Genomic DNA, 26,989 nt, shown 5'->3' on the forward strand with positions numbered 1-26,989 from the left:
TTTATTGGAATGTTATGAATTGGATCTCCTCTTTCTTCATAATTAGAGATATTTATTTTTTATGAATTTCTTCTTCTTCTTTTTTTCAAGTCTGACATCTATAATTAGATTTACAAGATGGTCACCTCCAGAGAATAAGCAAAAATATTCCAAACTTTACAGATATGCGGTTAATTTAAAAAATGACATTTTCTTAGTCTATGCACTCTTTGACTACCGGGGTACATCTTTTGCGGCAAGCAAAAGTTCTCAGAACTAAATCAAAAATTCCCAATCCTGAACAGAGGAGGCAAGAGCATTGTATTGGGCTTGTTTGATACGGTAAATTGATTGAAAGTCTGACAAGGACCAAATTTTAGTTAGATACACAAGTCAAGTGCGGTTAGTTGAGTAAGTCGATCCTACGATTAGGATCTAATCTATAGGCCTGAAGGCTGAAAGGGTAGGTTAATGTATGTTTGAATGGGCCAAAAGGATATTGATGACAAGATTTGGATCCTAAGCTGTGTCGAAGAACTTGGGTAGAAATGTTTGGGCATTTCAGGGCTTACTTGAATAGGCATTTCACACTTCTCACGGACGGGACAAGTATCTTTTGTCAAAACAAGATGGACCGACACAAAAGTTGTTTAGTTGGATTAATATGGGTATACAATTTGTTTTCTTTTTTTTTTTCCCTGATAAATTAATTCGGTACTATTTTGCATTTTATTATTTTGATATGAGATAACTGAGTATAATTTATTTATTTATTTTACAGCAATGAACAAGGAGAGCGTGCCAAGAGAAATCATTTTCGATATTTCTACGACAATAAATCAGATGTGATTGGTAGAGAGATATTTGAGTAAGTTTGCCCATAATCTGTCTTTTTTAATTAGTGAAAGAGAGAAGTTTAATTGAATTCTTAATTTTGTCTTGGTGATAAGAAAATATCTTATGCCCATGTCGACACGAATTATCTGATTCCTGCAGATGAATTGATGCATAGGTTGATTAATGTTCTTGAGTATCTATACACATACCCTCCAATATGCTTTATAAACTTGACATTTATATATCGGTATGAGATCTCAAATCCAAACAAATGAGATCTCAAATTCGACTAATGTGCACCTATATATTTGTACAATTTTGTTATATTGACATGTTATGAATTGGATCTCCTCTTTCTTCATAATTAGAGATATCTACTTTTTATGAATTTCTTTTTCATCTTTTTTGAGATCGGACATCTAAAGTTAGATTTACAAGATGGTCACCTCTAGGGAGGAAGCAAAAATATTCCAAACTTTACATAGACGCAGGTAATTTAAAAAATGACATTTTCTTGGCATATGCAGTCTTTGACTACCGGGGCGTTCATCTTTTGCTGCGAGCAAAAGTTGTCAGAACTGAACCAAAAATTCACAATCCTGTACTGGCTAAGGCAAGAGCACTACATTGGGCTTTAGCTGACTTCAATTGTAACGGATGGCTGCCAGTTATGGTTCTGATTGATAACCTCATATTGTTTGCTAAGCTTAACCAAATCAAAATCAATCATCCCCAGATAAAGAATTGTAATACATTATTAGCCAATGTTGTTTATTATTCGTAAGCATTAGATGAAAAAGCAAATAGAATGGGATGCTTGACAAGCCAATGTGTTGATCAACTCTCTGGTTGAAAGTAACAAAAGGAAATAAAAGAATATTGATAACGTAGGTTTGGATCCTGAGCTGTGTCGAAGAACTTGGGCCAAAATATTCGAGCACTTCAATGCTTACTTGTATAGGACATGTGACGACCCGTTTTTTTATTTTTTTTATTATTTTTTTTTATACAAATATAAAACGAGTCATCGCAGTGGCACGACTACGTGTCGCTCAGCCAACATATTGCACATGCCCCATAACATGTACCTGATAATCAGAGTATAACATACACCTATCTATGCAGCGGAAAATATAAATCTGAATAGTAGAAATTACAACTTATACATCTATCACAAGTTAATTACAACAAAGAGCCATTTAACATCTATTTGTTTGAGTCTTATTAACACTATAATAATAATGGCTTAACAAAGAATAAGTGACACAAACGTCACAAGCCATACCAAACCTATAAAATAGTGGACAACTCGTGGTCCGACAATTACAACTGTCGCGGCGAGCTTCAGTCATAATATCCCAAGCACACTGCTACCGACCCATCGACTATACCGAAGTACCTGCAGCCAAAGAAACATCATCTACACGGTTGTGGTGGTATCCACATCCGCATAGGTGAAATAATGAGTTCACCGCCTTAGTATACCTCATACTAAGACCTCAGTGATATAAGACTAACTGAGTTTTCACAAAGAACCAACCTTTATTTTATTTTTAGTCGTGCGAGCACTATATTAGCCACAATTTACCAATAGCTAATGTAGCAAACACCAACTATTCAAAAATCATTTAAAACATACTATATAGCTGTGAAAACATGTAGAAGTTCCAGACATCCCTCCTTGGAAGTTTCTACATATAGACCCCTCTATAATAATACTTTTCACCGGTCGCTTGGACATATGTGCACACGATCACTCCATCACAGATATCACGTATACACATAGGTCTTAAGCAAAGAACATGGCATCTTACTTTTCCGTACTAGGATAACATCCTTCAACAAAACACTCGCAACACCATCTCTAATCATATTCCAGCTTCGTGCCTTGACGTCAGTAGATCATGAGAGCACTAGAGTTAAACTCAATCATGCTAACACGTCTTTCCTGATGAACAAGAACAGTCAACCTTCCTACTCATAGACATGCCATTACTCGCACCTGGGTAGTCATGTATCCATGTACTTTCAAGTTCAATGTATGATATTAACACATGACTATCCAATACGTCTAGTAAAACTACTCATAACATAAAAACAACTCTCACAAAACAATGCTATATATGCTATGCATGAACTGGGGCTAATAATGCTACTGATACTGATATGCTACTGATACTGTTATGCTGCTGATACTGATATGCTGCTGATACTATTATGCTGCTGATATACTGATATGCTGCTGATACTGTTATGCTGCTGATATATTGATACTGCTGGTATGTATGCTCTATACTACATGCTCAATGTTCCGTGCTTGACCAGTATATATTTCCCTACTGTGTCACGCTGAAATTATGCAGTTGTTAAATCACGTCCTCTCAAAACTAAACAAATCCAGCATTTAATCCAACACTTTGAAATCATTCAAAACTTAGTTTCTTTATCAAATCTGCGCAGTTTCAACATGACATGTTCTCAAACAATTTGCATAATTTAAATCTCAACCACAAAACTTAACACTTTAAATCTATTCAATACTTTTCACTCATACACTATCTCTTTAACATCATTGATATAGTTTAAACATAATCGAAACTAAACAAATCATCTCAAAGCATATACATTTCATCATATGGTTGGTCAGTTTTATAAACAATATATATATTTTTATCAATCCAATACGTATATAAAAATATATATTTTCTCAGTGAGTGGAATACCCACCTTGGCTGCATTGGACTCCAACTCGAACACTCCTTGGACTCTAGTCACTTGGGCTCTACATTGGAGAACCAATTAAAGTCTCCAATCCGAACATGATCCTGCAAACATTGGTATCGTTAGACTACACTATTGAATCTCATACTCTATGACATCCTAACTACCCGCGCTCTCACACGTCGCTTTATCCACTTCTAAAACTAGTTAAGTGCCTAATCTATTATTAGGTTAACACTTATGTCTAAGTTCATATAATCTTTGTTTATTAATACAATAATGTATTTACTATTTTATTTAGCTTACTTATTATTGTTGCTCCTCATTATCTATGTTAATCATCTAAGTGGTTTAGATTATAGAACATTAATCTTGTTCAACATATTAATTTAATAACTCATATTAAATTAGGTTATAATTACATATTGAATATACAATCGTTTACTAAAGCTTATACATCGTCCTCAAAGCTAAGCATTACACTTAGGCTTTAGGTCTAACCCATGCTTAGCTTAACTTACCCCAAGCTCCTAGTGAGCACCTACGCCCGACATTATCAAATTCTACATAATTAAGTTAAGCCAAGGAATCAAAACTTATATAGAATATTCCAAATGATCCGTTGCAACAAATCCAACCGTTTAACATAACTACCCATCAAATTAGGTTCTAAAATGAACATTACTCCTAATCGGTCAGCTTATCCAAAACAGCCCCTTAAATTCATAAAATATCAATCATAAACATTATCGTTTCTATTCTAACAATAAGTCAAGATCTTCTTACAACCAAATCTTTAATATCCATGGCCATATATCGAAACGAATCAAAACTCCTTCATTACATATAATCGGCCAAAGCCATCAAGGGCTACCCAAAAATCAACCCCACAAATCCAACCATCAAAGCCCCAACTCACATCCATAAACACCATTAACGCCTCATCTTCCATCTAAACCGAACATCACAAATACCCCGAAGAATTCTCCCTCAAACGGTTGTCTCTAAATTCATGGGTCAAGCTAGGGTGAACCAAAATGCTCATCAAACAACTATAATACGAACTACAATCAGAATCACAAATCCGAAAACCAAATACAATTAAGGCCTAAAATTATATTCCAACTTACCACATTCGGCCCTATTAGGAGAACACCTATAAAAACAATGTAAATCAAACTAAAAAGAACACACTCATTCAATCTAGCCTTCATGGAAGCCTAATCAAAACTCTAACATCAACACAGCCTTCATTCCTCAAGAGAAACAACAATTCAACACAAACCTCAAACTTTATCCATTTGGCCATAACCATCGAGAATCAATCCCAAGTACCCTAAGAGAAACAATCAATCCAATTGGTAAGCTCAACCCAAAATAAGAACCCTAAATTCGGACCCATACAGTTCTTAGAGCAATCCAAAGAAATCAAAAGCAATTCGGAACCCATTCGGTATTTTCCCCCAAAATTAACCTAAATTTGCATCTAATAAAAGCCATAGAAATTTACACCATTATTTAGCTCTATACTCATTGGGTATTACAAAAATCACAAGAAAAGGTAGGGATTTACCAAACTCCAATATTGCACTCAAGTCCCATTCGGCTACCTCAACCCAAGTATGACAAATCCAACAATAACCCATAAAATTCGCTCCTCAACCAATTGCAATCCAAACCAAAGAGAAAGACCCAAATCAAGAGCTCCGAAAATAATCCAAACAAGGGAGAACCTATTCGGGTTCATAACAGAAATTCAGAGGAAATTCAACAAAATCACAGACAAGGGAATCTACCTCCATCGACCCACCGAAGACCCACTGGAAATCGTCCTCTGATTTTGCCGTAAGTCAGCTCCGGAACGCCAGAAAATCACCGGAAATCGCGCCTATAGGCTTCACTGAAGACCCACCGGAAAAACCGAACATCAAAGTCTCTCTCTCAGTTCATCTCTCTCACGGGCTGCTGTGCGTGTTCTTGCATGGCAGTGAGACGAGGAGAGGAAGAAAATGGAAGAGAAGGAAAAAGGGAGAGGAAATCGGGTGCTGGAACAGGGGAGGGGCAGCAGTGTGCGTGCGTGGGAAGAAAGGAGAGGAAAGAAAAGAAAAGAATAAGGAAGAAGAGAAGAAGTAATCGTGGAAGAGAGAAAATGAGGGAAAGAAAGAAAAGAAAAGGAAGAGGGAAAGAGATAATGGACACGTGGCGAGACGTGAGGGGGGGGGGGAGATTTTCTTATTCCTTAAACCCCTAACTATTATTAATTATACTAGGACCCCCAAATCTATTAATCCTATCATTTAACATTTAATATCTAACCCCGCATTTAATTTTATCAACACATTGGTTAATGTGATTAATTATTTACTCAATTGGGACCTACTATAATTTATTCATCTTATTACCATGGTATTTTATTTCCATAATATAAATATCGATCACATCAATTTAATAAATACAATCTTATTAGTTGCTAAACTCCCTATTTAATTTCTCGGTCTTCACATCATTGTGACGTCCCACATCGCCTGGGAATGAGGATGTGCTTCTATGTATAAATGCACCCTATATGACACAACGCATTTTAAAGCCGTGATGGCAATGAACCTATCAGAACTCCGCAGTTAAGCGAGCCGCTGCGAGAGCAATCCCAGGATGGGTGACCTCCTGGGAAGTGAGAAGTCTGATATGGGGAGCCAAAAGCGGACAGTATTGTGTCATTGGGGGTGGATCGTTACAAATGGTATTAGAGCCATTGCCCAGCCTGAGATGGTGGGTGCGTGCACAAACCCAAGAGGGTTGCCGGCGGGCACTCGCTGGGACGCTAAGAATGGGGTGATCCCATGAGGGTCGCCAGCGAGGACGCTGGGTCCCAAGGGGGGGTGATTGTGACGTCCCACATCGTCTGGGAATGAGGATGTGCTTATATGTATAAATGCACCCTATATGACACAACGTGTTTTAAAGCCGTGATGGCAATGAACCTATCAGAACTCCGCAGTTAAGCGAGCCGCTGCGAGAGCAATCCCAGGATGGGTGACCTCCTGGGAAGTGATAAGTCTGATATGGAGAGCCAAAAGTGGACAGTATTGTGTCATTGGGGGTGGATCGTTACAGGACATCTCATATTTCACATTGATGACCAAAGTATCTCTTGTCAAAACAAGATGGACCGACATAAAAGCTTTTGGTTGGATTAATATGGGTTTACAATTTTATTTTATTTTTTGTATTTTTTTTTTTCGTTTCACAAATAAATTAATTTGGTACTATTTTGCATTTTTATTATTTTGATATGAGATAACTAAGTATAATTTATTATGTTTTTTCTTATTCTTTTTCTTCTTTTCTTCTTCTTCTTTTTTATTTTTTATTTTATTTTCAAAGCAATGAACAAGGAGAGCTTGCCATGAGAAATCATTTTTGAGATTTCTACGACGACAAACTGGGTGCGATTGACAGTGAGATTTTCGAGTAAATTTTCCCATAATCTGTTTTTTTTTTTAATTACTGAAAGAGAGAAGTTTAATTGAATTCTTAATTTGTCTTGGTGCATTGAAAATATCTTATGACCATATCGACACCAATTATCCGATTCCTGAAGATGAATTGATGCATAGGTTGATTGATGTTCTTGAGTATCTAAAACCTCTTCCAATCTCAGTGAGCTTAAAAAATTATTTTTGAAATCAATTCGCTACCCATTGTTGTTTTTTAGCACTTGTCTGACATTTGTGTTTAATTTATTCAGCGAAGACTCCAAATGTATTTTCAGTTCGATACTGAGATCAAGGTATGTGTATAGCTAATGTGTGTGTGTGTGTGTGTGTGTGTGTGTGTGTGTGTGTGTGTGTTTTTTTTTTTTTTTTTAGCTTCTTGAAATTGCATCTCCATAAATAGGCCCCAAATTGTTACTTATTTTGTAAAATGTATCAATTAATCCAACAAGTATGAAGAAGAGAGCTAGATAGCTAGTAAAAGGCTTTCTTGGGAGTGTTGTTGCAAAAAAAAAAAAAAAAATTAGTCTTATACATTTAGGATATTGTGGTAGTTGCTTTCTTAAAAATACTAATTAAACATTTCCAATGTAGATCATTTTGACATTATAAATATTAATTGTTGGTAACGTTGTTTCTTGCAGTTAGTGCCAAATGATTTGTTTGAATCGTGTTCATCTGAAGAATTGACGTTATGGTCCAATCCTAAACATTTCTATTTTAATTTGGGTGCAATAAGATTTGAAAATCTTGTTGTAACATTACGGGTGAGATAAATATATATATATTTTTTCTTTTTTTTAGATAAATGGGGAAAGAGGTTTCGAAGGAGGGTCCTTACCCCGAATAACTTAAAAGGGAAAATTTATAAAAAAGATAAAAACTTGGGGGAATCTGTTACGTGTTGAATATACCTAATTATTGTTTATGTTCTTACCTTTGCATGTTGTCAGCCATTATGCTCCAGGCCTGTGCATTCGACGACTCAATTTTGGCCCCCATTAAATCTATAAAGGGAAGGTAAAATGCTACCGTAACTCATTATGTTCAATTGCTTTGCAATAGTTTTAAATTCAAATTATGGTCTTGATATAATACTCTTTCGTTTGCATTATAGGACAAAACTAATCTTGTGGTACAATTCTAAATATTGGTTATGATTTAGGATATGAGGAGCACCATAATGGGATGGCTTTATTGTTGTGCAAATATCTACCTAAATAAATAGGCAAATACTTGTACGTTTTACTCCCAAGTGCACAAGATCAAAAAGATAGTATAGTAGGCAAATACGAGATCATTCCCACGAGGATTGGTAAATTATGCTTAAAAAGATATTCCTAAAAGAGATATGTTAAATAAGACGGGATAAAAGATTGAATTGAAAATAATAATAATAAGAGGTAGAGCTTCAATATCCACCACTAATCATACTCAAATAAGATTCGCAATATGCACAATACTTGTTGGTACAGTTTCCGGTATGATGTGAATCTGCACGTTCCTTTGATGTTCTTCACGCTTCTCAATAACTCTGCAAAACAACAAAACCTAGGGACCCTTCCGGGGGTCCCGCTCCGATGCCTAAGTTAGCTTCTGTGAGAAAATAATGCTCTATGCATAAAATTGAGTCTTTTTTTATACCTGGGGTATGAGCCTATTTATAGGCATAGAGGTGGAGTCAAACCTGGATTAGGACTCCTGCTCCTTGTTGATCTAGAACTGCTGTCAGAGTTCTAATTGGACTTTAATCCTTTATTAGACTTCTGATCTGATATCTTCTTAGACTTCTGATCTGATATCTTCTTAGACTTCTGAATCTCCTCTTTGGATCGGGTTGAGTGGGATTTATCCCCAACAGTTACCCCCCAATTCCCTTATCCAAAGCTTGCTTGAATAATGGGAATTCCATGTCTAAAGAAACCCGATCTTTGTCTCCTTCTGAAAACCTGCTAACCTGCAAAACCCGAGGGTTAAATCTTACCCCCCAATTACCTTCTTGTTTTTCCTTAGGGTTTTCTCCCTGTATCTTGAAAAATCTGCAAAACCCGAGGGTTAAATCCGACCCCCCGAGAAGTTTCTTCTTGCTCTCGGCTATGACTGATCCGAGAGTTTTCTTCTTGGTCTCGGCTAGGACTGATCCGAGACTCTCCTTCTCGGCTATGACTGATCCGAGAAGTTTTTCTTGCTCTCGGCTAGGACTGATCCGAGAGGCTCCTTCTCGGCTAGGACTGATCCGAGAAGTTTTTCTTGCTCTCGGCTAGGACTGATCCGAGAGGCTCCTTCTCGGCTAGGACTGATCCGAGAAGTTGTTCTTGCTCTCGGCTAGGACTGATTCGAGAGGCTCCTTCTCGGCAAGGACTGATCCGAGAAGTTGTTCTTGCTCTCGGCTAGGACTGATCCGAGAGGCTCCTTCTCGGCAAGGACTGATCCGAGAAGTTGTTCTTGCTCTCGGCTAGGACTGATCCGAGAGGCTCCTTCTCGGCAAGGACTGATCCGAGAAGTTGTTCTTGCTCTCGGCTAGGACTGATCCGAGAGGCTCCTTCTCGGCAAGGACTGATCCGAGAAGTTGTTCTTGCTCTCGGCTAGGACTGATCCGAGAGGCTCCTTCTCGGCAAGGACCGATCCGAGAAGTTTTTCTTGCTCTCGGCTAGGACTGATCCGAGAGGCTCCTTCTCGGCAAGGACTGATCCGAGAAGTTGTTCTTGCTCTCGGCTAGGACTGATCCGAGAGGCTCCTTCTCGGCAAGGACTGATCCGAGAAGTTTTTCTTGCTCTCGGCTAGGACTGATCCGAGAGGCTCCTTCTCGGCAAGGACTGATCCGAGAAGTTGTTCTTGCTCTCGGCTAGGACTGATCCGAGAGGCTCCTTCTCGGCAAGGACTGATCCGAGAAGTTGTTCTTGCTCTCGGCTAGGACTGATCCGAGAGGCTCCTTCTCGGCAAGGACTGATCCGAGAAGTTTTTCTTGCTCTCGGCTAGGACTGATCCGAGAGGCTCCTTCTCGGCAAGGACTGATCCGAGAAGTTTTTGCCTGCAAAAGAAACAACATCAACGGGTTCCTGGTCCTTAGACCGGGAACACTCCGATGCTTAAGTCAGCTTTATTCATTTATTCTGAAAATACTTATTCCCAAAATCTGGGGAATTTTCTGTCTAGTCTGAATTAAAAATAAAATTCTAGTTCTTTGCAAATATAAATACTAAAAAATAAAAGCAAGCCTGAAATTCCCGAGAGTCCTTTTTATGGGATCACGGGCAGATACTGTTGTTGCCTCGGCTCTCTATGCTGTGGGCTTCTGCTTCTTCGGTCCTCTCTTCTTTCTATGTCATCTCGGGGAGCATTCTCTTGAGGCCTTTCGTCTAGCTGAGGACGGTCTCGGGGATAATAATCCCGTGGCTGTTGATCTCGGGGCTGATAGTCCTGATGATTCCGAGGCCTGTTATTTCCTGGATGGTTCCGTCGCTCTCCCAAGAACCGAACTAGCTTGCCATTCTTTATGAATTCTTCTATTAACAACCTTAGGGTTACGCACCCCTCGGTGTAATGACCTGCTTGTTTATGGAAATCACAATACTTCCCTGCATTCTTATAAGGAGGATCACCTGGTATCTTTTGTGGTTCCCGAAACGCCGGATCTCTCTTGATCTCCATGAGGACTTCTGATATCTCGGCATTGAGAGGTGTAAAGTTGTAATCTTTGAACTTCTTTACCTGCCTCTGCTCTTCCCAATCAGCTTTCTTGAGTTCTTTCCTTTTCTTTTCTGGGGCTGTCTCTCGGGGTAGTCTAGAACTGGCCATAGACTTCAGCGTCTCTTCCTGATTGATGAATTCTTCTACCTTATCCATGAGGCCCTGCAAGGTACTCGGTTGCTTCCGGATCAACTTCTTCATCAAAGGCTCCTCGGGTGAAATTCCCTGATAAATGGCAGCAAAAATCATATCCTCGGTCGGATCTTCGACCGTAGCCTTCTCTCGGTTGAACCGAGCCATAAACTCCTTAAGACTCTCATTGCCTTGCTGGTGCAATGATAGCAAATATCCCGAAGGCTTCTTCCTTGTCCGGAAAGCCAAGAACTCCGTTAGGAATATCTTGGACAATTCCTTGAACTGATCAACGGAATTCGGGGGCAGCTTCCTGAACCAGTCTCGGGCATTCCCCGAAAGAGTAAGAGGGAAGGCCCGACATGCTACTTCATCGGGTGTCCCGTGAAGGTCTAGATGAGCTTTGAAATTCTCTAGGTGATCCAAGGGATCTCTGTCTCCTGCATAACTTAGAATTTGGGGTACCTTAAACTTATCGGGAAGCTGATAGTCTGCCACCCGTCTGGTGAAGGGTGAGTCTGTACCCATTAGGAGCTTGTCCACCATTACGGATCTGCCTTTGTCCTTTTTTTCCATCTCCATGTCCGTGCACCTTCTCTCCAGCTCGGCAATAATTCTGCTCAGATTTCCTTGACGGTCATCCTCCCTCCGAGGATTAATGTTGCTATTGTGATCTTCTTCCTCACGCTCATCCCTGTTCATCTCGGGATTGGGCTGTCTCGTCCTCATGCGTAACAATTCTGCATTTAAGTCTTCAATCTGGGCTTCCAACGCTGCTATGCGATCTTGATCTCCACCCCCCGGGGGAGGGTTCGGTGGAGGCTGCAAATTATTCTGAATAGCCGGTTCCTGTGGGGCCACGGGCTGTCGATTGGTCTGGCTTCCGGAACGTGTGTTCATCACCATGCTGGATCTTTTTTTTTTTATGAGGAACGAATAATCGTTTCCCACAGACGGCGCCAAACTGTTGGTACAGTTTCCGGTATGATGTGAATCTGCACGTTCCTTTGATGTTCTTCACGCTTCTCAATAACTCTGCAAAACAACAAAACCTAGGGACCCTTCCGGGGGTCCCGCTCCGATGCCTAAGTTAGCTTCTGTGAGAAAATAATGCTCTATGCATAAAATTGAGTCTTTTTTTATACCTGGGGTATGAGCCTATTTATAGGCATAGAGGTGGAGTCAAACCTGGATTAGGACTCCTGCTCCTTGTTGATCTAGAACTGCTGTCAGAGTTCTAATTGGACTTTAATCCTTTATTAGACTTCTGATCTGATATCTTCTTAGACTTCTGATCTGATATCTTCTTAAACTTCTGAATCTCCTCTTTGGATCGGGTTGAGTGGGATTTATCCCCAACAATACTACAATCATAACATGATGCTTAATGTTTACCAACCACAAGGGAATGGTATCTTCTCCTAAAGCTATTGATTTTCCTAAGCAACGATTTAGGAATGGTATCTACTCTAACTCTTTTCTTCCTTGAAGGATTTAGCATGGTATCTACTAAGTTGTTCTTCAAGAAAGCATAAATTTATGGAAATCGATAAACACACTCAGATTGGAATATGGTATCTATTCCAATTGTCTTTATGTTGATTAATCCAAGAACCTGTGTCGGGATTCTTTCGTTACTCTATTATGCCAGGACTCGGTCATCCAAATTGACATAAATAACAAATCTATACCACATGCATATGATGGCCAAACATAAACATGCGAGGAATTCAAGAAACTAGAATTAATCAAGTTAAGCATCAATATATAAATTGTAGCAAAGCAAATTGAAAAACTTAAAGAGACATGATTAGGGTTTCAATCGAGCCCTAACTAAAGTATTAGTTACAACTAATATAAACTGAAATTATATTCATACAGAAAATAAATAAAGGAATAAAGAAAATAAAAACTAGAAAGAACCTCCTTCTTGATATAACATTTGATTCTTCCTCAAAGCTTGTGTGTATTTTTCTTCAAAGGTTAAAGACCTATTTATAGGGATTAGAGAAGCTCTAGAAATCCTAGAACAATTATAAATAGGTCTTCTAGTCCAAATAAAATAATTACAGGACTTCCGTTTCTGAAATTTCCATCCAAGTAGGAAAATGATTCCAAAATTCGTACAGATTTATAGTCTTTTATTGCAGGGCGATTTTCGCATAGTAAAATCCGAATTTGGAAAAACCTATTTCTAACATATTTGTTTTATTTTGTCTTATCTTTCCAAAGCCATAAATTTAGTTGCAATCCGATACTTGAGCCGAAAGTTATGTTTAAATTACTGAGACATACTCATTCTGGATTCTTTCCAAAAATAACGACTTTTTGCCGATTTCTCTTTCCTTAAATTCAAAATTGATTGGAATTGAATCTATCCAAAAGTGAGTTTGCTGACTTCGTTATAATCTTGGAATATGATGGATTTTCTTCCAAAATCTGTAAAATACAAGAAAACTCAAAACATCAAACTATAACAAAACTAAGAACTTAACATATGTAAATTAAGGGGCTTGAATGTGTAACATTCAGCACTTATCACACCCTCAAACTTACATATTGCTAGTCCCTTAGCAATGCAGAATTGAAAATAAAAAGAAAACTAAAACAATAACTACTCTACCTCCTTTGTCGCGGGAAACATGATTGCATTTAGCTTTTGCAATAAGCCTTTTAAACCCCTAGGACACCCCAGTGGACGAGTGAAGTCTCGTGAGGGTTTGCCATGAATGATACCCACAAACATTACGCCAAAATTCATGTTTATTCCAAAGAGTTAAGTGTCACCAAAATTATGATTCTCATTCATTAGCAGGCTTAGAAAGATAAACTCCATCTTCAATATAAAATAGAATTCCAAAGTCTAACCACTTACAAACGACAAGCTGAGGCATCACAAGTTCAATTCAGTTTAAGGTGAACTAACACATAATCATGAGGCTTCAAATTAATTCCAATGTGCAATGATTCAATATCTCAAAATTCACTGAGATCCCCATCAAATTGAATAACCAAGGCATAATAGCAAGAGCTTTATTCTTTTTTTTTTTTCTTTTCTTGGTCAGACTGTGCAATGCTTAGTTCTCTTAAACTTTCTAATTGACCCATGTAATGAGTGTTAGGCTAATGCTCCCAAACTAGATAGCTTTAAGGCACTAGGTGTGGAAACACCCCTAAGAGCTTATTAACTCGAGTCAAAAAGGCTACAGAACTAAACTAGTCATGACTTTAACCAATCCAAATTTCTTACTTTTTGACGTGAACATTCAATGTTTAATGAGTCAAGAAGTCCAGTTACTCAATAAAAGCTTAAAAAATGGTTTCTTTTTTTTTTATTATTATTATTATTATATATATACCAAGGTATCCATCCAACAAGTCACCCAACTTCACCCAAGACATTGAAAAATACACAATCAAGTTCATTTATCATACCTCACAAATTATATGTTAATGTACTTGTGATAGTTTAGATTGAAACAAATGAATCCTTAGATGCCAAAAGTAAGTAGTAGAACCTGAGCATCAATTTCAAATGATCATGTGTTCAACATTCTAAGCTCACCAATGAAATTCAAATCACAATTTTTAGATCAACCAAAGTCTTAAAAATAACAAGAACATGCAATTTCAATTTACTTTTTTAAAAAACAAAAAAAAAAACAAAAATTGTGTGCGTCCCATATCCCCAAACTTAAATTACACATTGTCCTCAATGTGTAGATAGAATTGAAAGATCATACCTGGGAGATGAGAAAATTGGTTAGACTAGGTATGGCTCGTAGCATACCCCCAAACTTGAATGCAAAAACACTTGTCCCTGAAAAACAAAACTAGAAAAACAAAACCAAGGAAAAGAAAACTAAAAAATAAAAAAGAATAGAAACTAAAATTAACCAAAATAAAATGAACTATAATTAAAAACAAAACCAGAATTCTTTAGAGGATATGGATTTTTAGTGCATACAGTGGCCTCAGAACCACTAATCTGGGCAGATGTGCTTGAGCTCCTGGACTACTCGAGCGCTGTTGGTAGTAGCTTTTGAGTTTAAACTTGAAGCACCAATCTTTTCTTCTCTTGGACCATAGAGAATGAATTCTACCTACAGAAAGGTAGTTCCTAATGCTCACAGATTGGGGTAAATTACTCTGAGAATTCTCAAATAGTTTCTAATCCGGAAGGGAATCATAAACTAGAATACTATGAGGAGAATACTTAGAGAGTTTTTCTGCTTTGATGACCACAGTTGGCTCGTCTAATAGGAGTAACAGACTATTCTCATGGCCTCTTGGTAATTCAGGAATAGAAGTTGATGTTGAAGAGGCCTCGGTGCTCACTTCCTTGCCTTTCTCCTGATGTAGATCATTTGTGACCTCAATTTGCTCCTCCTTCTCCTCTTTCTTATGATTTTCGACCACTTCTTCACTCCTTAATGTTGTGATAGCTTGCTCATGATAGGAAGAACTCCAATCCTCCACGTAATATCCACTAGGATTAGCCACCAACTGACTTTGAAGCTCTCTTTCTCTTTTGATGTGGTTGATGATTTGTTCACAGTGAGCTTCCATTGGGAATTCGCCCCTTTTTCTCTCACTTAACTCTTTGGCCAACTGCCCCACTTGTGTTTCCAATCTTTGAATAGCTTGACTTGTCTGAGCATTGGTATGTTGTTGCTCAGTCAAAAATTTAAGTAGAGCATCTTCGAGGTCATTCTTCTTTGGCTCTAGATTCGGTTGGACCACTTGTGGGGAGCTTGATAGTTATTTCCTTGTTGGAAATTTCTTTGTTGCCCTTGGGGATTTTGCACATTCTGAGTGTTACTCCATGAAAAATTGGGGTGGGTTCGCCACCCTGCATTGTAGGTGTTGGAGTATGGATTGTTCTTTTGAGGGTAATTATTCTGGCCCACATAATTTGCTTGCTCCTAACCTGTAAATGAAAACATGGGGCAAGTCTCAATGGTGTGGTCAAAATGAGAACATATGGCACATACCTCCACTTGAGCAATCTGTTGAATGGGGGAGATGTTATGACTAGTCATGACTTTCACTAGCATATCTAGTTTCCTCTCCAAGGTAGCCATCTGAGTTTGAACTCCATTATTGCCATTCACTTCATAGACGTCTTTTCTTTTGAGTCCTTGCCTCCCTCGCGATGAGAATTGTTGAGAGTTTTCGCTTAAAGTCTCAAACAGTTCTTTTGCCTCCTCGCTATTCTTTTCCATTAGTACACCTCCACAAGCTGAATCTATAAGACTTTTGTTAGAATCATTTAAACCTTCATAGAAAGCTTGTACATGATTGTCCTAAGATAGATTGTGATGTCGGCATTTTAGAAGTAGCTCCTAGAAGTGCTCCCACACCTCAAAGAATAGGTCTCCATCTTTTTGTTGGAAGGTTTGAATCTCCCTCCTCAATTGCCTAGTTCGTTGGGCTAGAAAGAACTTTTACAAGAACTTTGTGGTCAACTCCTCCCAATTGTGAATAGACCATGTAGCCAAAGAATTCAACCATAACTTAGCATTATCTTTCAAGGAAAAAGGGAAGAGAATTAACCTGATTCCTTCCGCATTTAAGCCATGGACGTTTTGAGTTTTGCAAAGATCAAAGAAGTCCCGAATGTATAGATATGGATCCTCTGTAGGTGTGCCTCTATAGTGTGGAACCATATTGAGCAACGGAGACAAATCAAAATTGCTTTGCACATTCAGTTGAAAAGCAATGCAAGAGGGCTGATTTGGATTTTGTGGTATGAAGGAACTCTTCATCGGCTTCCGCTCGGGTGGATTCTCTACACGTACTCCTGCCATGTCTTCTTCAACTTTGAATATGTTTTCTAATTCTGAGGTGTCTCTACACTGTCGAATAATGCGTTTGATCTCTGGATCGTATGTAATGATGTCTAAATTCTGAGATCGAAGACCCACTGTGCTTGATCCTAGTTGCGCTCGAGCGTAAATGAATTGTGCACTCGATCGCAAGACCAGAATCTAAAATTTGCAGAAAAGACTCAGAAACAGAAGAGAATATGTTTTTTTTTTTTTAGATGAACAAAAACAAAAATAACTAAAATAAAGGAAAATTTTAAAAACACAATTTAACACAATCTCCGGCAACGGCGCCAAAAACTTGTTGAGCAAATATCTACCTAAATAAATAGGCAAATACTTGTATATTTTACTCGCAAGTGCACAAGATCAGAAAGATAGTATAGTAGGCAAATACGAGATCATTCCCACGAGGATTGGTAAATTATGCTTAAAAAGATATTCCTAAAAGAGATATGTTTAATAAGACGGGATAAAAGATTGAATTAAAAATAATAATAAGAAAAGGTAGGGCTTCAATATCCACCGCTAATCATACTCAAATAAGATTCGTAATATGCACAATACTACAATCATAACATGATGCTTAATGTTTACCAACCACAAGGGAATGGTATCTTCTCCTAAACCATTAATTTCCCTGAGCAACGATTTAGGCATGGTATCTACTCTAACTCTTTTCTTCCTTGAAGGATTTAGCATGGTATCTACTAAGTTGTTCTTCAAGAAAGTATAAATCTATGGAAATCGGTAAACACACTCAGATTGGAATATGGTATCTATTCTAGTTGTCTTTATGTTGATTAATCCAAGAACCGTGTCGGGATTCTTTTGTTACTCTATAATGCCTAGGACTTGGTCATCCAAATTGACATAAATAACAAATTCATACCACATGCATATGATGGCCAAACATAAACATGTGAGGAATTCAAGAAACTAAAATTAATTAAGTTAAGCATCAATATATAAATTGTAGCAAAGCAAATTGAAAAACTTAAAAGAGACATGATTAGGGCTTCAATCGAGCCCTAACTAAAGTATTAGTTACAACTAAAATAAACTAAAATTATATACATACAGAAAATAAATAAAGGAAGAAAGAAAATAAAAACTAGAAAGAACTTCCTTCTTGATGTAGCCTTTGATTCTTCCTCAAAGCTTGTGTGTATTTTTCTTCAAAGGTTAAAGGCCTATTTATAGGGATTAGAGAAGCTCTAAAAATCTTAGAACAATTATAAATAGGTCTTCTAGTCCAAATAGAATAATTACAAGTCTTTTCATTTTCTGAAATTTCCATCCAAGTAGGAAAAGGATTTCAAAATTCGTACAAATTTGTGGTCTTTTATTGCAAGGCAATTTTGGCATGGTAAACATCCGAATTAGGAAAAACTTATTTCTGACATATTTGTTTCATTTTGTCTTAGCTTTCCAACGCCATAAATTTTGTTGCAATCCAATACTTGAGACAAAATTTATGATTAAATTATCGAGACATGCTCATTTTGGATTCTTTCCAAAAATAACGAATTTTTGCCGACTTCTCTTTCCTTAAATTCAAAATTGATTGGAATTGAATCTATCCAAAAGTGAGTTTGCTAACTTTGTTATAATCTTGGAATTTGATGGATTTTCTTCCAAAATCTGTAAAATACAAGAAAACACAAAAAAAACACAAAACATCAAACTATAATAAAACTAAGAGCTTAACATATGTAAATTAAGGGGCTTGAATGTGTAACATTCAGAACTTATCATTCATTACCGAACAATTGACGATTTCAATCTTATTGATATTCCGAATGAAATCAATTGCATACGTGTGGTAAAGTTTAATATATGTTTTTTGAATGAGTTTCTTTTTACAATTCTCAGTTTTTTTGGGAAAAATACAATTTAGCTCCCCAAACTACCACCCTTTTTTCGGATGGCCCCATAAACTACAAAGACTTGCACTCCGGCCTCCCAAACTACCAAATCCTTATTTTTTGGCCACTCCGTCAATATCTACTGTCTAAATGGATGGAAAGTGAGTCACGTGTCGTGCACGTGTCTCTTTAAGCCAAAATAACCCAAAAAGTCCCCTAATTTGAATCTTGAATTTATGAAATTGTCCCTTGGTAGAAAAACACGCGTATGAGGGTGGAGGGCTAAAAAATTACAAAATTACCATTCAGGTACTCTAAGGATGAACTGGTCGGCGTGTTCATCTCGAATATTCCTAGGAAGAGCATTAAACTTAGGGTTTCGACCTGACCGGAGAAGAATGCCTGAGTTAACGAGGGTTTCGATCTACATGTTTCATGTTAGTGGTAGGGCCAAAAATCATGTGGCTGTGTTGTAACGTTGCTGGGTGTACTTGGAAAAAACGTGAAGACGTCCGTGGGGGAGTTGTGTTGTTCGGAGTCCGGATGTGCGTTGCCAAACGTGCGTTGCCGAAGGTACATTGCCTCGTTGGAGGTACGCTGATCTATGTGTTGCTCTGCGTTTTTGGAGTTGGATTTTTTCAGACACTAAGGGTAATATACACAGTGTACCCATTTCAATATGTGACTCTTGTTTTGGGTGTTTTTTAATATGGAACAAAATCTTCATGATTTCTAGTGAAATGTTGGAATACCCGTTACCAAAAAGTCGTAGGGCCATTTTTATTTGTTGGGATGTTGTTTGTTTAGGGTTTGATTTAGTGGTAGGGCCATATGTCGAGTGATTTGTTTGCCGTTATAGGCATGTTTTAAGCAGGGGTGGGCAAATTATTCGATTACTGACTACTGAAAACCCGCCGACCGCCACTGAACCGCCTACCGAAAAAAAAAAAAAAAAATCAAAAATCTGAATAAAATGTAATTTTGAATTTACTGTCGGGTCGGTAATCGGTTATGGATATTGTTATTATTTTATGTTGGCTACATTCTGGATGATAAAAATACTTTATGTAACGGTTGCATTTTAACAGGATGATCGGTTCTTATTCAGAATCTTCAAGTAATATGGACAAGTGTTTAATTCAAGCCATGTCACAAGTTTCTAGAAGATGTCCATGAATATTCCATACAAATTCCAAGACAGTTAAACCGGTTCCTGTGCAACCGTCCGGACGGACCTTTGAACGTGTCCGAACACCCTACAGTGTCTAGAAGCTTCAGTGTCGAAGACGTCCGAATGACGTGGTAACTTGTCCGGACGCTATCCAGCATTCCCGAATATTCTAGGATTCCTTTACAAGCGCGGAAAGGAGTTACAGTGAAGACCGTCCGGACGCTCGGCCAAGCCATCCGGACGTAGACCTGTTATGGGAAGAATAGCGCTATTCTGGAAAGGCGGTCGCAGAAGACCGTCTGGATAAGGCTATCTTCCGTTTGGACGCTCCACAGCCAGAGTCTGAATTTGTCTAGAATAAGGTTTTCTGAAGCCTATATAAAGAGGGCTCTAGGCTTGTTATTTGTAAGAATTTAGTATAGAATTCTATAATGCTTAGAGAGGGTGTTTAGGGAGATTTGAAGATTCACTAGCTCTCAAGCTGTTGCCAGTGTGTGCTCTTTATTCGTATGAAGTCTATCTTAAGAGTCGGCCCTAAGGTAAAGGAATTCATCAAAGACCCCTTCAAATAGGAGACTTGGTTGGGAAGCATTCATGATGGGCTTTGTATTATAGTTAAATGTATGACTACTGCAATAGGTTTTGTGAGTACGAGTGCTTTGTAACTTGCTTTGTCTTTGGATAATGAATTTCCTGGGTTTGGCTGCCCCATAGTGGTTTTTCTCTTCACAGAGTTTCCACTTCGTCAACAAATATCTTGTCTCTTTTATTTTCCGCATTTAAGATATTTTGTTGCACACGAACACACACTTAGTAATTTAGAAGTCAATATTTTATTTTTCAATTGGTATCAGACCTTGCCAAGCTCTGTTTAAGATTTATTTCTTGAGTGTGATCTTTTTCACTTCAATTTTTTTCTTATATAATGTCTCAATGTCTTCATTGCATTCCAGCCTTTGATAGCACGAATTATAGGTATTAGAAAGCTTGTATGTGCTTCTTTTTAAAATCTATTGATGTTTGGCAAATTGTAGAAACTGGTTGGATTAAACCAAAGGCTACAACTGCCGAACTATCTGTTGCTCAAAATAGTGCACAATTTTCCAATGATAAAGCCCTCCATGCTCTATGTCAAGCGCTTTCCCCATCGAATTAGCAAGAATTTCAAATTGTGAAGCATGAAAAATCTTAGAAACAACATATGAGGGCACCAAACTTGTTAAATCTGCCAAGCTCCAGATGTTGATTTCTAGATTTGAAGAAATTAAGATGTTAGAGAATGAGACATTCGGTGAGTTTTACACTAGGATCAACGACTTGAGAAACTCGATGGTGAGTCTCAGGAAGAAGGTCTCTGATGCAAAACTCATCAAAAAGATTCTAAGGTCTTTGCCAGAGCGTTTCAGGATTAAAGTAACTTCCATTGAAGAAAGCAAGGACTTAGATTCTATGAAGATTGAAGAGTTGGTGGGACCTCTTCAAACTTATGAGTATTCCCTACCCACAGTCAAGAAAGTAAAGGGGATGGCCTTCAAAGCAACTAAAAGCAAAGTCTCATCAGATGAAGACTCAGACAATGAAGAAGAGTTAGCAATGATCGCCACCAAGATCAATAAATTGATGAAGACTAATAAATCCATTGAAGGATTGAGGGAAACTCCTAGTGAAGCCGAGCCAGAAGAAGATCCTAGAGGTCAGAGATGTTGTGAGTGTTCCGGCTTTGGGCACATGAGAGCCGAATGTACAAATCTTAAGCAAGCTAAGGGGAAGGCCTACATTGCAACTCTCAACGATGAGTCTGAAAAAGAAGAAGAATCTCCTGAGAATTTTCTAGCCTGTGTGGCTCCACATGAAGACCAGGATGATCTTCACTACTCTGAGCACAGTGACGAAAAACTAAAAGAGGAATATTGTGTCTTGTACATAGAACTCATGAAGCTGAGGAAGTCCAATCTGAAGAAGGTGATGAAGATAAACACTATGAAGATAGAAAGAGACACCTTACTTCAAAGAATCACAGAATTGGAAGATAAACTGATGGATGCACAGTTACAGTTGGAGAAGTTCTCAGACAACAAGATAGCTCAGATGATGATAGGTCAGAAGTGCTCATCTGACAAAATTGGTCTCGGGTATGTAACTATTAATTCCTCCAACATTGCTTCTACTTCCAGAACTATGTTTGCGAAGCCCTCAGGGTCAGAGCCTCCGAATGACAAAGGTAAGGCTATTATGGTTTCATGTGAGAATGATAATACTACACCTACAAAATCTGAGCATTCTACAGAGAGAAGCCTACCTACATGTCATAATTGTGGGATGGTGGGACATATTAGACCAAATTGTGGTCAGTTAAAATTCTCAAGAACTTGGAATAAGAAGAATGCTCCTAAGAAAGAAAAAGATGTTGAAGAACATTCCAAGACAAAATATGTTCCTCCACATAGGAGACAATCCACTCAAAAGTTTGTCCCTATTTGCCATCACTATGGGTTGAGTGGTCACATCCGACCCAAGTGCCCGTACGTACTCGTTCAGAGGTCTAAAGTGAAGGAGTTGCCAAAGAAAGATTCTACGAGCACCAAACCTCCTAGGAAGCATCAAGCTCAGAGGAAACTACCAAGGTATGCTTCTATGTACAAAACTCCCATATGTCACCAATGTGGAGTTCATAATCATGTCAGACCCAGGGGTCCTCAGCCTCAGAAGGACCCACCTAGAAAGTCTGGACCTCATGTAAGATATCCTACTTCAAGGCATTAGTGACAACAACAAAAGTTTGTTCCTTTAAAACAAGCATGGTTGCCAAAGAAGAACAAATCTCAGCATCATGAGGAAAAGCCGCAGACGCCTAAAAAGGATCCATCTTATGAAGAATTGCCCATTGCTGGCAGCTTTATGCGGAGCTTGATCAGATATATGGAACTGCAGCCGAAGGATGGAGGACAGGATAGACACACTCACTTCCCAAGGGGGAGCAGACCCACCTAGTAAGTGAGGTCACATATGCCTAGGATTATGGTTTCTAAATCCTAGTGCATGTCAGGTATACTTGCATTGCATCTTTTATATTGTCATATCATGTTCATGCTTTGCATATTTGTTATGGAACCATTTTGTCTATCCCTATACAGTTTCTCTTGTTGTCTTGAGAAAATTCTGCAGGTATTTCATAGGGATGACAAACAAAGCACGTCGGGCAACTGCTTTTTTGTCTTAGTATAGGTAAACCTCTCTCCCTGAGGTCAGGTTTGCCCTTACCCTACATGCTTGGACTGATTGTCTTTTCTTTTCCTCTGATGCATGTTGAATTTTTTATTTATTTTTTAAAAAAAGGAATTAGATGCAAGGTTTCTTCTAAAGTTTTCAGCTATCTCATGTATGTTTATCTGTTTTAACAGTTCTCTGTGCTTTCATAGAATATGCCTACATATTATTAAGATTCTAAGTCTGATTTGTGCTAAGTTTTCATGCTGCATCTTTAATAGATAGTTACTTTCATCATGCGATGAAAATGTGCACTATCCAAGGCTCCCTTAAGGTAATTTTTTTTCTTTTTTCTTTTTTCTTTTTTTTTTTTTTTTTTTTTTTTTTATCTCTGATTTTCTGCTTCTGAAAATTCTTTTTAGAGAAATTTTTTATGTGCTAAGATGGTCAAATTGACCAACTTGCTAGTTGAACCTAACCCCAGAAATTCTGGCTTCCTTTCTAGGTTGCAGCACCAAAAAGAAACAAGCAGCTATAGTTCTGAGCTCAATGATTATATGAATAAATTCACTGCTTCTGTGTTGATTCAGCAATATATCTTGTCCTTCATAGTGCAAGTAAAAATTTAAAATAGTGCTACTTAGGGGGAGAGTATCAGATGAGGGTGACTAGGCCCTAGTAAGATAAGGTTTGACTTTTGACTGATCTAACTGTGAATTTCTCTCTTATTTAGAAAATTCAATTGCTTTAAATCATATCAGCGAAGATCATACCTTATTGAGAAAGTCTTCACACACACACAGATTGCATGAGTTAAGTTGACTATTGAAAAATTTCTATCTGTAGGGAAATTTATGCTCATTGATTACTTGACTTTTCTTTATATGTTTGTGTATTTTTGATGAGCTATCTGACATTTTTCTTAGGTTTAGATACATGTGTGTGCTGAATTCTTGTTAAAGCCCTAACCTTGTTATCTTCCTTTGATTGTTTCTTTAGAAATGTTTGGTTATGGTTTTTTTTTTTTTTTTTTTTTTTTTTTTTTTTTTTTTTTTCTGAATACTCTGTTTACCCTTTGTCCCTTTGAGACAAAAAGGAGGAGTATTTTTTATTTTTGGACCGAGAATGTATTTCCAAACTGGTCAAGTGTTTTTTGTCCCAGAATGGCCAAAGGGGGAGTTTGTTAGTATTTTATGTTGGCTACATTCTGGATGACAAAAACACTTTATGTAACGGTTGCATTTTAACAGGATGATCGGTTCTTATTCAGAATCTTCAAGTAATATGGACAAGTGTTTAATTCAAGCCATGTCACAAGTTTCTAGAAGATGTCCATGAAGATTCTATGCAAATTTCAAGATAGTTAAACCAGTTCCTGTGCAACCGTCTAGATGGGCTTTGAAGGCGTCTGGACATCCTACAGTGTCTAGAAGCTTCAGCGTTGAAGACGTCCAGACGTCAGGGCAACACTGTCCGGACGCTAGGTCAAGCTTCTTCAATTTCTACACGGAGTTGGATTTTAGTCGGCACTATTTGGGAAGTTTCTGCAAGACGTTCGGACGACGTGGCAACTTGTCCGAGCGCTTTCCAGCATTCCCAAATATTATGGGTTTCCTTTACAAGCGTGGAAAGGAGTTACAGCGAAGACCGTCCGGACGCTCGACCAAGCTGTCCTAACATGGACCTATTATGGGAAGAATAACGCTATTCTGGAATGGCGGCCGCAGAAGACCGTTCGGACGAGGCTATCTTCCGTCCAGACCCTCTACAGCCAGAGTCCAAATTTGTCTAGAATTAGGTTTTCTGAACCCTATATAAAAAGGGCTTTATGCTTGTTATTTGTAAGAATTCAATATAGAATTCCATAGTGCTTAGAGATGGTGTTTAAGGAGATTTGAAGATCCGCTAGCTCTCAAGCCGTTGTCAGTGTGTGCTATTTGTTCGTGTGAAGTCTATCTTAGGAGTCGACCCTAAGGTAAAGGAATTCATCAAAGACCCCTTCAAGCAAGAGACTTGGTTAGGAAGCGTTCAAGATGGGCTTCGTGTTATAGTTAAATGTATGACTACTGCAATAGGTTTTGTGAGTACGAGTGCTTTGTAACTTGCTTTGTCTTTGGATAGTGAATTTCCTGGGTTTGGCTGCTCTAGAGTGGTTTTTCTATTCACAGAGTTTTCACTTCGTCAACAAATATCTTGTCTCTTTTATTTTTCGCATTTAAGATATTGTGTTGCATACGAACACACACTTGGTAATTTAGAAGTCAATATTTTATTTTTCAGATATTTTTCGACGGTAGCTGACCCGACAATGGTAAGGCGAAGTCTTTTTACCCCTAATCAAAACGACGTCGTTTTGCAAATTCTAATGTGACTATATATTCGTATTTTTTGGAAACCCTAGATTCACAACTCCATCTCCCTAGTCCCCACCGCTCACGCTCACGCTCACGCCTCACACATCCTCTTCGTCTTCTCTCTCTCTCTCTCTCTCTCTCTCTCTCTCTCTCTCTCTCTCTCTCTCTCTCTCTCTCTCTCTCTCTCTCTCTCTCTCTCTCTCTCTCTCTCTCTCTCTCTCTCTCTCTCTCTCTCTCCCCCTCATGACCCTCTTCGTTTGTCTTCATACCTTGTTTCCTCACCATCTTGGCCTACTTCTGTCCCTTCTTCCTCTCCACCGATCTTTTCCTCTTCGCCGTTATCGTCTTCGACAGAACCTCTGTACCGTCCACCGACACTTCTGGCGACTCCAAGGCCGGCGAGGGTCTCCTCCACTACGTTGCCGACCAACCTAACCACCCCGTTGAGAGTTTCAAGTCCAACGAGTAATAGAAACCATCGAAATCTATGTAATATTTCTAACCCTTTTATTGTTTTGTAACATCTGTAGATCTGGATCTTGATCTTGGCTCAGAGTCTATGAGTTTTGTGGTTTTGATTATTGTTTTGAGTCAGAGTCTAAGAGTTTTGGGTTATTGGGTTTGTTGGAAACTTGGAATTTTAAGATGTAAATCTGTAATCTTGTTGAGTTTGAATCTGTAAATCTGTAATCTAGTTGTAATCTGCAAATTTGTATCTTGTTTGAGTTTGAATTTCCGGTTTATCCAACTGACAATTACCGATTTATCCGATTATTCCAATTTTACCAGAAATTTCAAAAATATTTCTCCTCGAAAAAAAAATCGGGTAATTACCTAACTCTATCGACAATTTCAGTCGGGAGTCGGAAACACCATTTCCGACACCGATGTACCCGACACCCACCCCTAGTTTTGAGGTTGGATTTTGAGTAAAATAATGTTGCTGGTTTTGTCGTGGAGCGGCCGAGTATTGCTGGTTTTGTTGTGGAGTGGTCGAATGGGTATGAATGTCATGTGGTTCCCTACTAAAATAATCAGATTCTGTTTTTTTTTTTTTTTTTTTTTTTTCTTTATGCTTTTGTTTAATTTCTGACTTAGTTAAGCTGGTACCCTAATGATGTGCACATCTATTGATGAATATTCTATGCTGAGAGGGTCATAGTGGGTCATTGTGCACAATATCCAATAATACTATATGGTGAGAGGGTCACAGTGGGTCATATCAATAATACACAGCATGAATGCATGCAGCCTTACTAGATGTAAATTTTTGACTCTAATAATGCACAGCATGCACACCAGTCACTTCGATCTACATATACAATTTACTTATTTTTTTCCGTATTCTGTTTTGTTGTGTAGATGGTTAGACGAGAGTCCATGTTTGAGGTGCATTATGGAGGTCACATAGATAGGAGGTTCATGAATACATATGTGGGGAGAGAAGTTGATGTGTACAAGGAGGCCATTGAGCATAATAGGTTGTCATTTTCAGTGGTTGAGGGTATTACAAAAAGTTATAGATACAAATCAAGGGACTTAATGTATTACTTACTGCCGGGTTGTACTCTTCGAAACGGTTTGAAATTAATTACCTCGAACTTTGATGTATGTGAAATGGTACGAGCCCACACAGGTCTACCAATTGTTGAGTTGTACATAAATTCATTTAGTGAGTCTATACATGACATTGATGAGGAGAACGATG

General features: G+C 38.2%; 1 protein-coding gene and 1 long non-coding RNA gene across 2 annotated transcripts in view; both read right to left on the minus strand.

Annotated features, from left to right (window-relative positions):
- Positions 1–1,960: 1,960 nt before the first annotated feature.
- Positions 1,961–26,989, minus strand: part of LOC133857856 (uncharacterized) — a 99,730-nt gene continuing 74,701 nt past the window's right edge. The window contains exons 4-5 of the long non-coding RNA XR_009898386.1: positions 3,544–3,641; positions 1,961–2,236 (exon numbers count right to left, since the gene is read on the minus strand). This is a non-coding gene — a long non-coding RNA (uncharacterized LOC133857856). The remainder of the gene's footprint in view (positions 2,237–3,543; positions 3,642–26,989) is intronic.
- On the minus strand, positions 10,021–11,399 carry LOC133858081 (uncharacterized). Its single transcript, XM_062293518.1, has 2 exons — positions 10,634–11,399; positions 10,021–10,537 (listed from the first exon to the last, which is right to left on the minus strand). The coding sequence occupies exons 1-2, from the start codon at positions 11,397–11,399 to the stop codon at positions 10,272–10,274; spliced, it is 1,032 nt and encodes a 343-aa protein (XP_062149502.1). The 3' UTR covers positions 10,021–10,271.

The sequence above is a fragment of the Alnus glutinosa genome, chromosome 14 (genome assembly GCF_958979055.1).
Source record: "Alnus glutinosa chromosome 14, dhAlnGlut1.1, whole genome shotgun sequence".
Taxonomy (NCBI): Eukaryota; Viridiplantae; Streptophyta; class Magnoliopsida; order Fagales; family Betulaceae; genus Alnus; species Alnus glutinosa.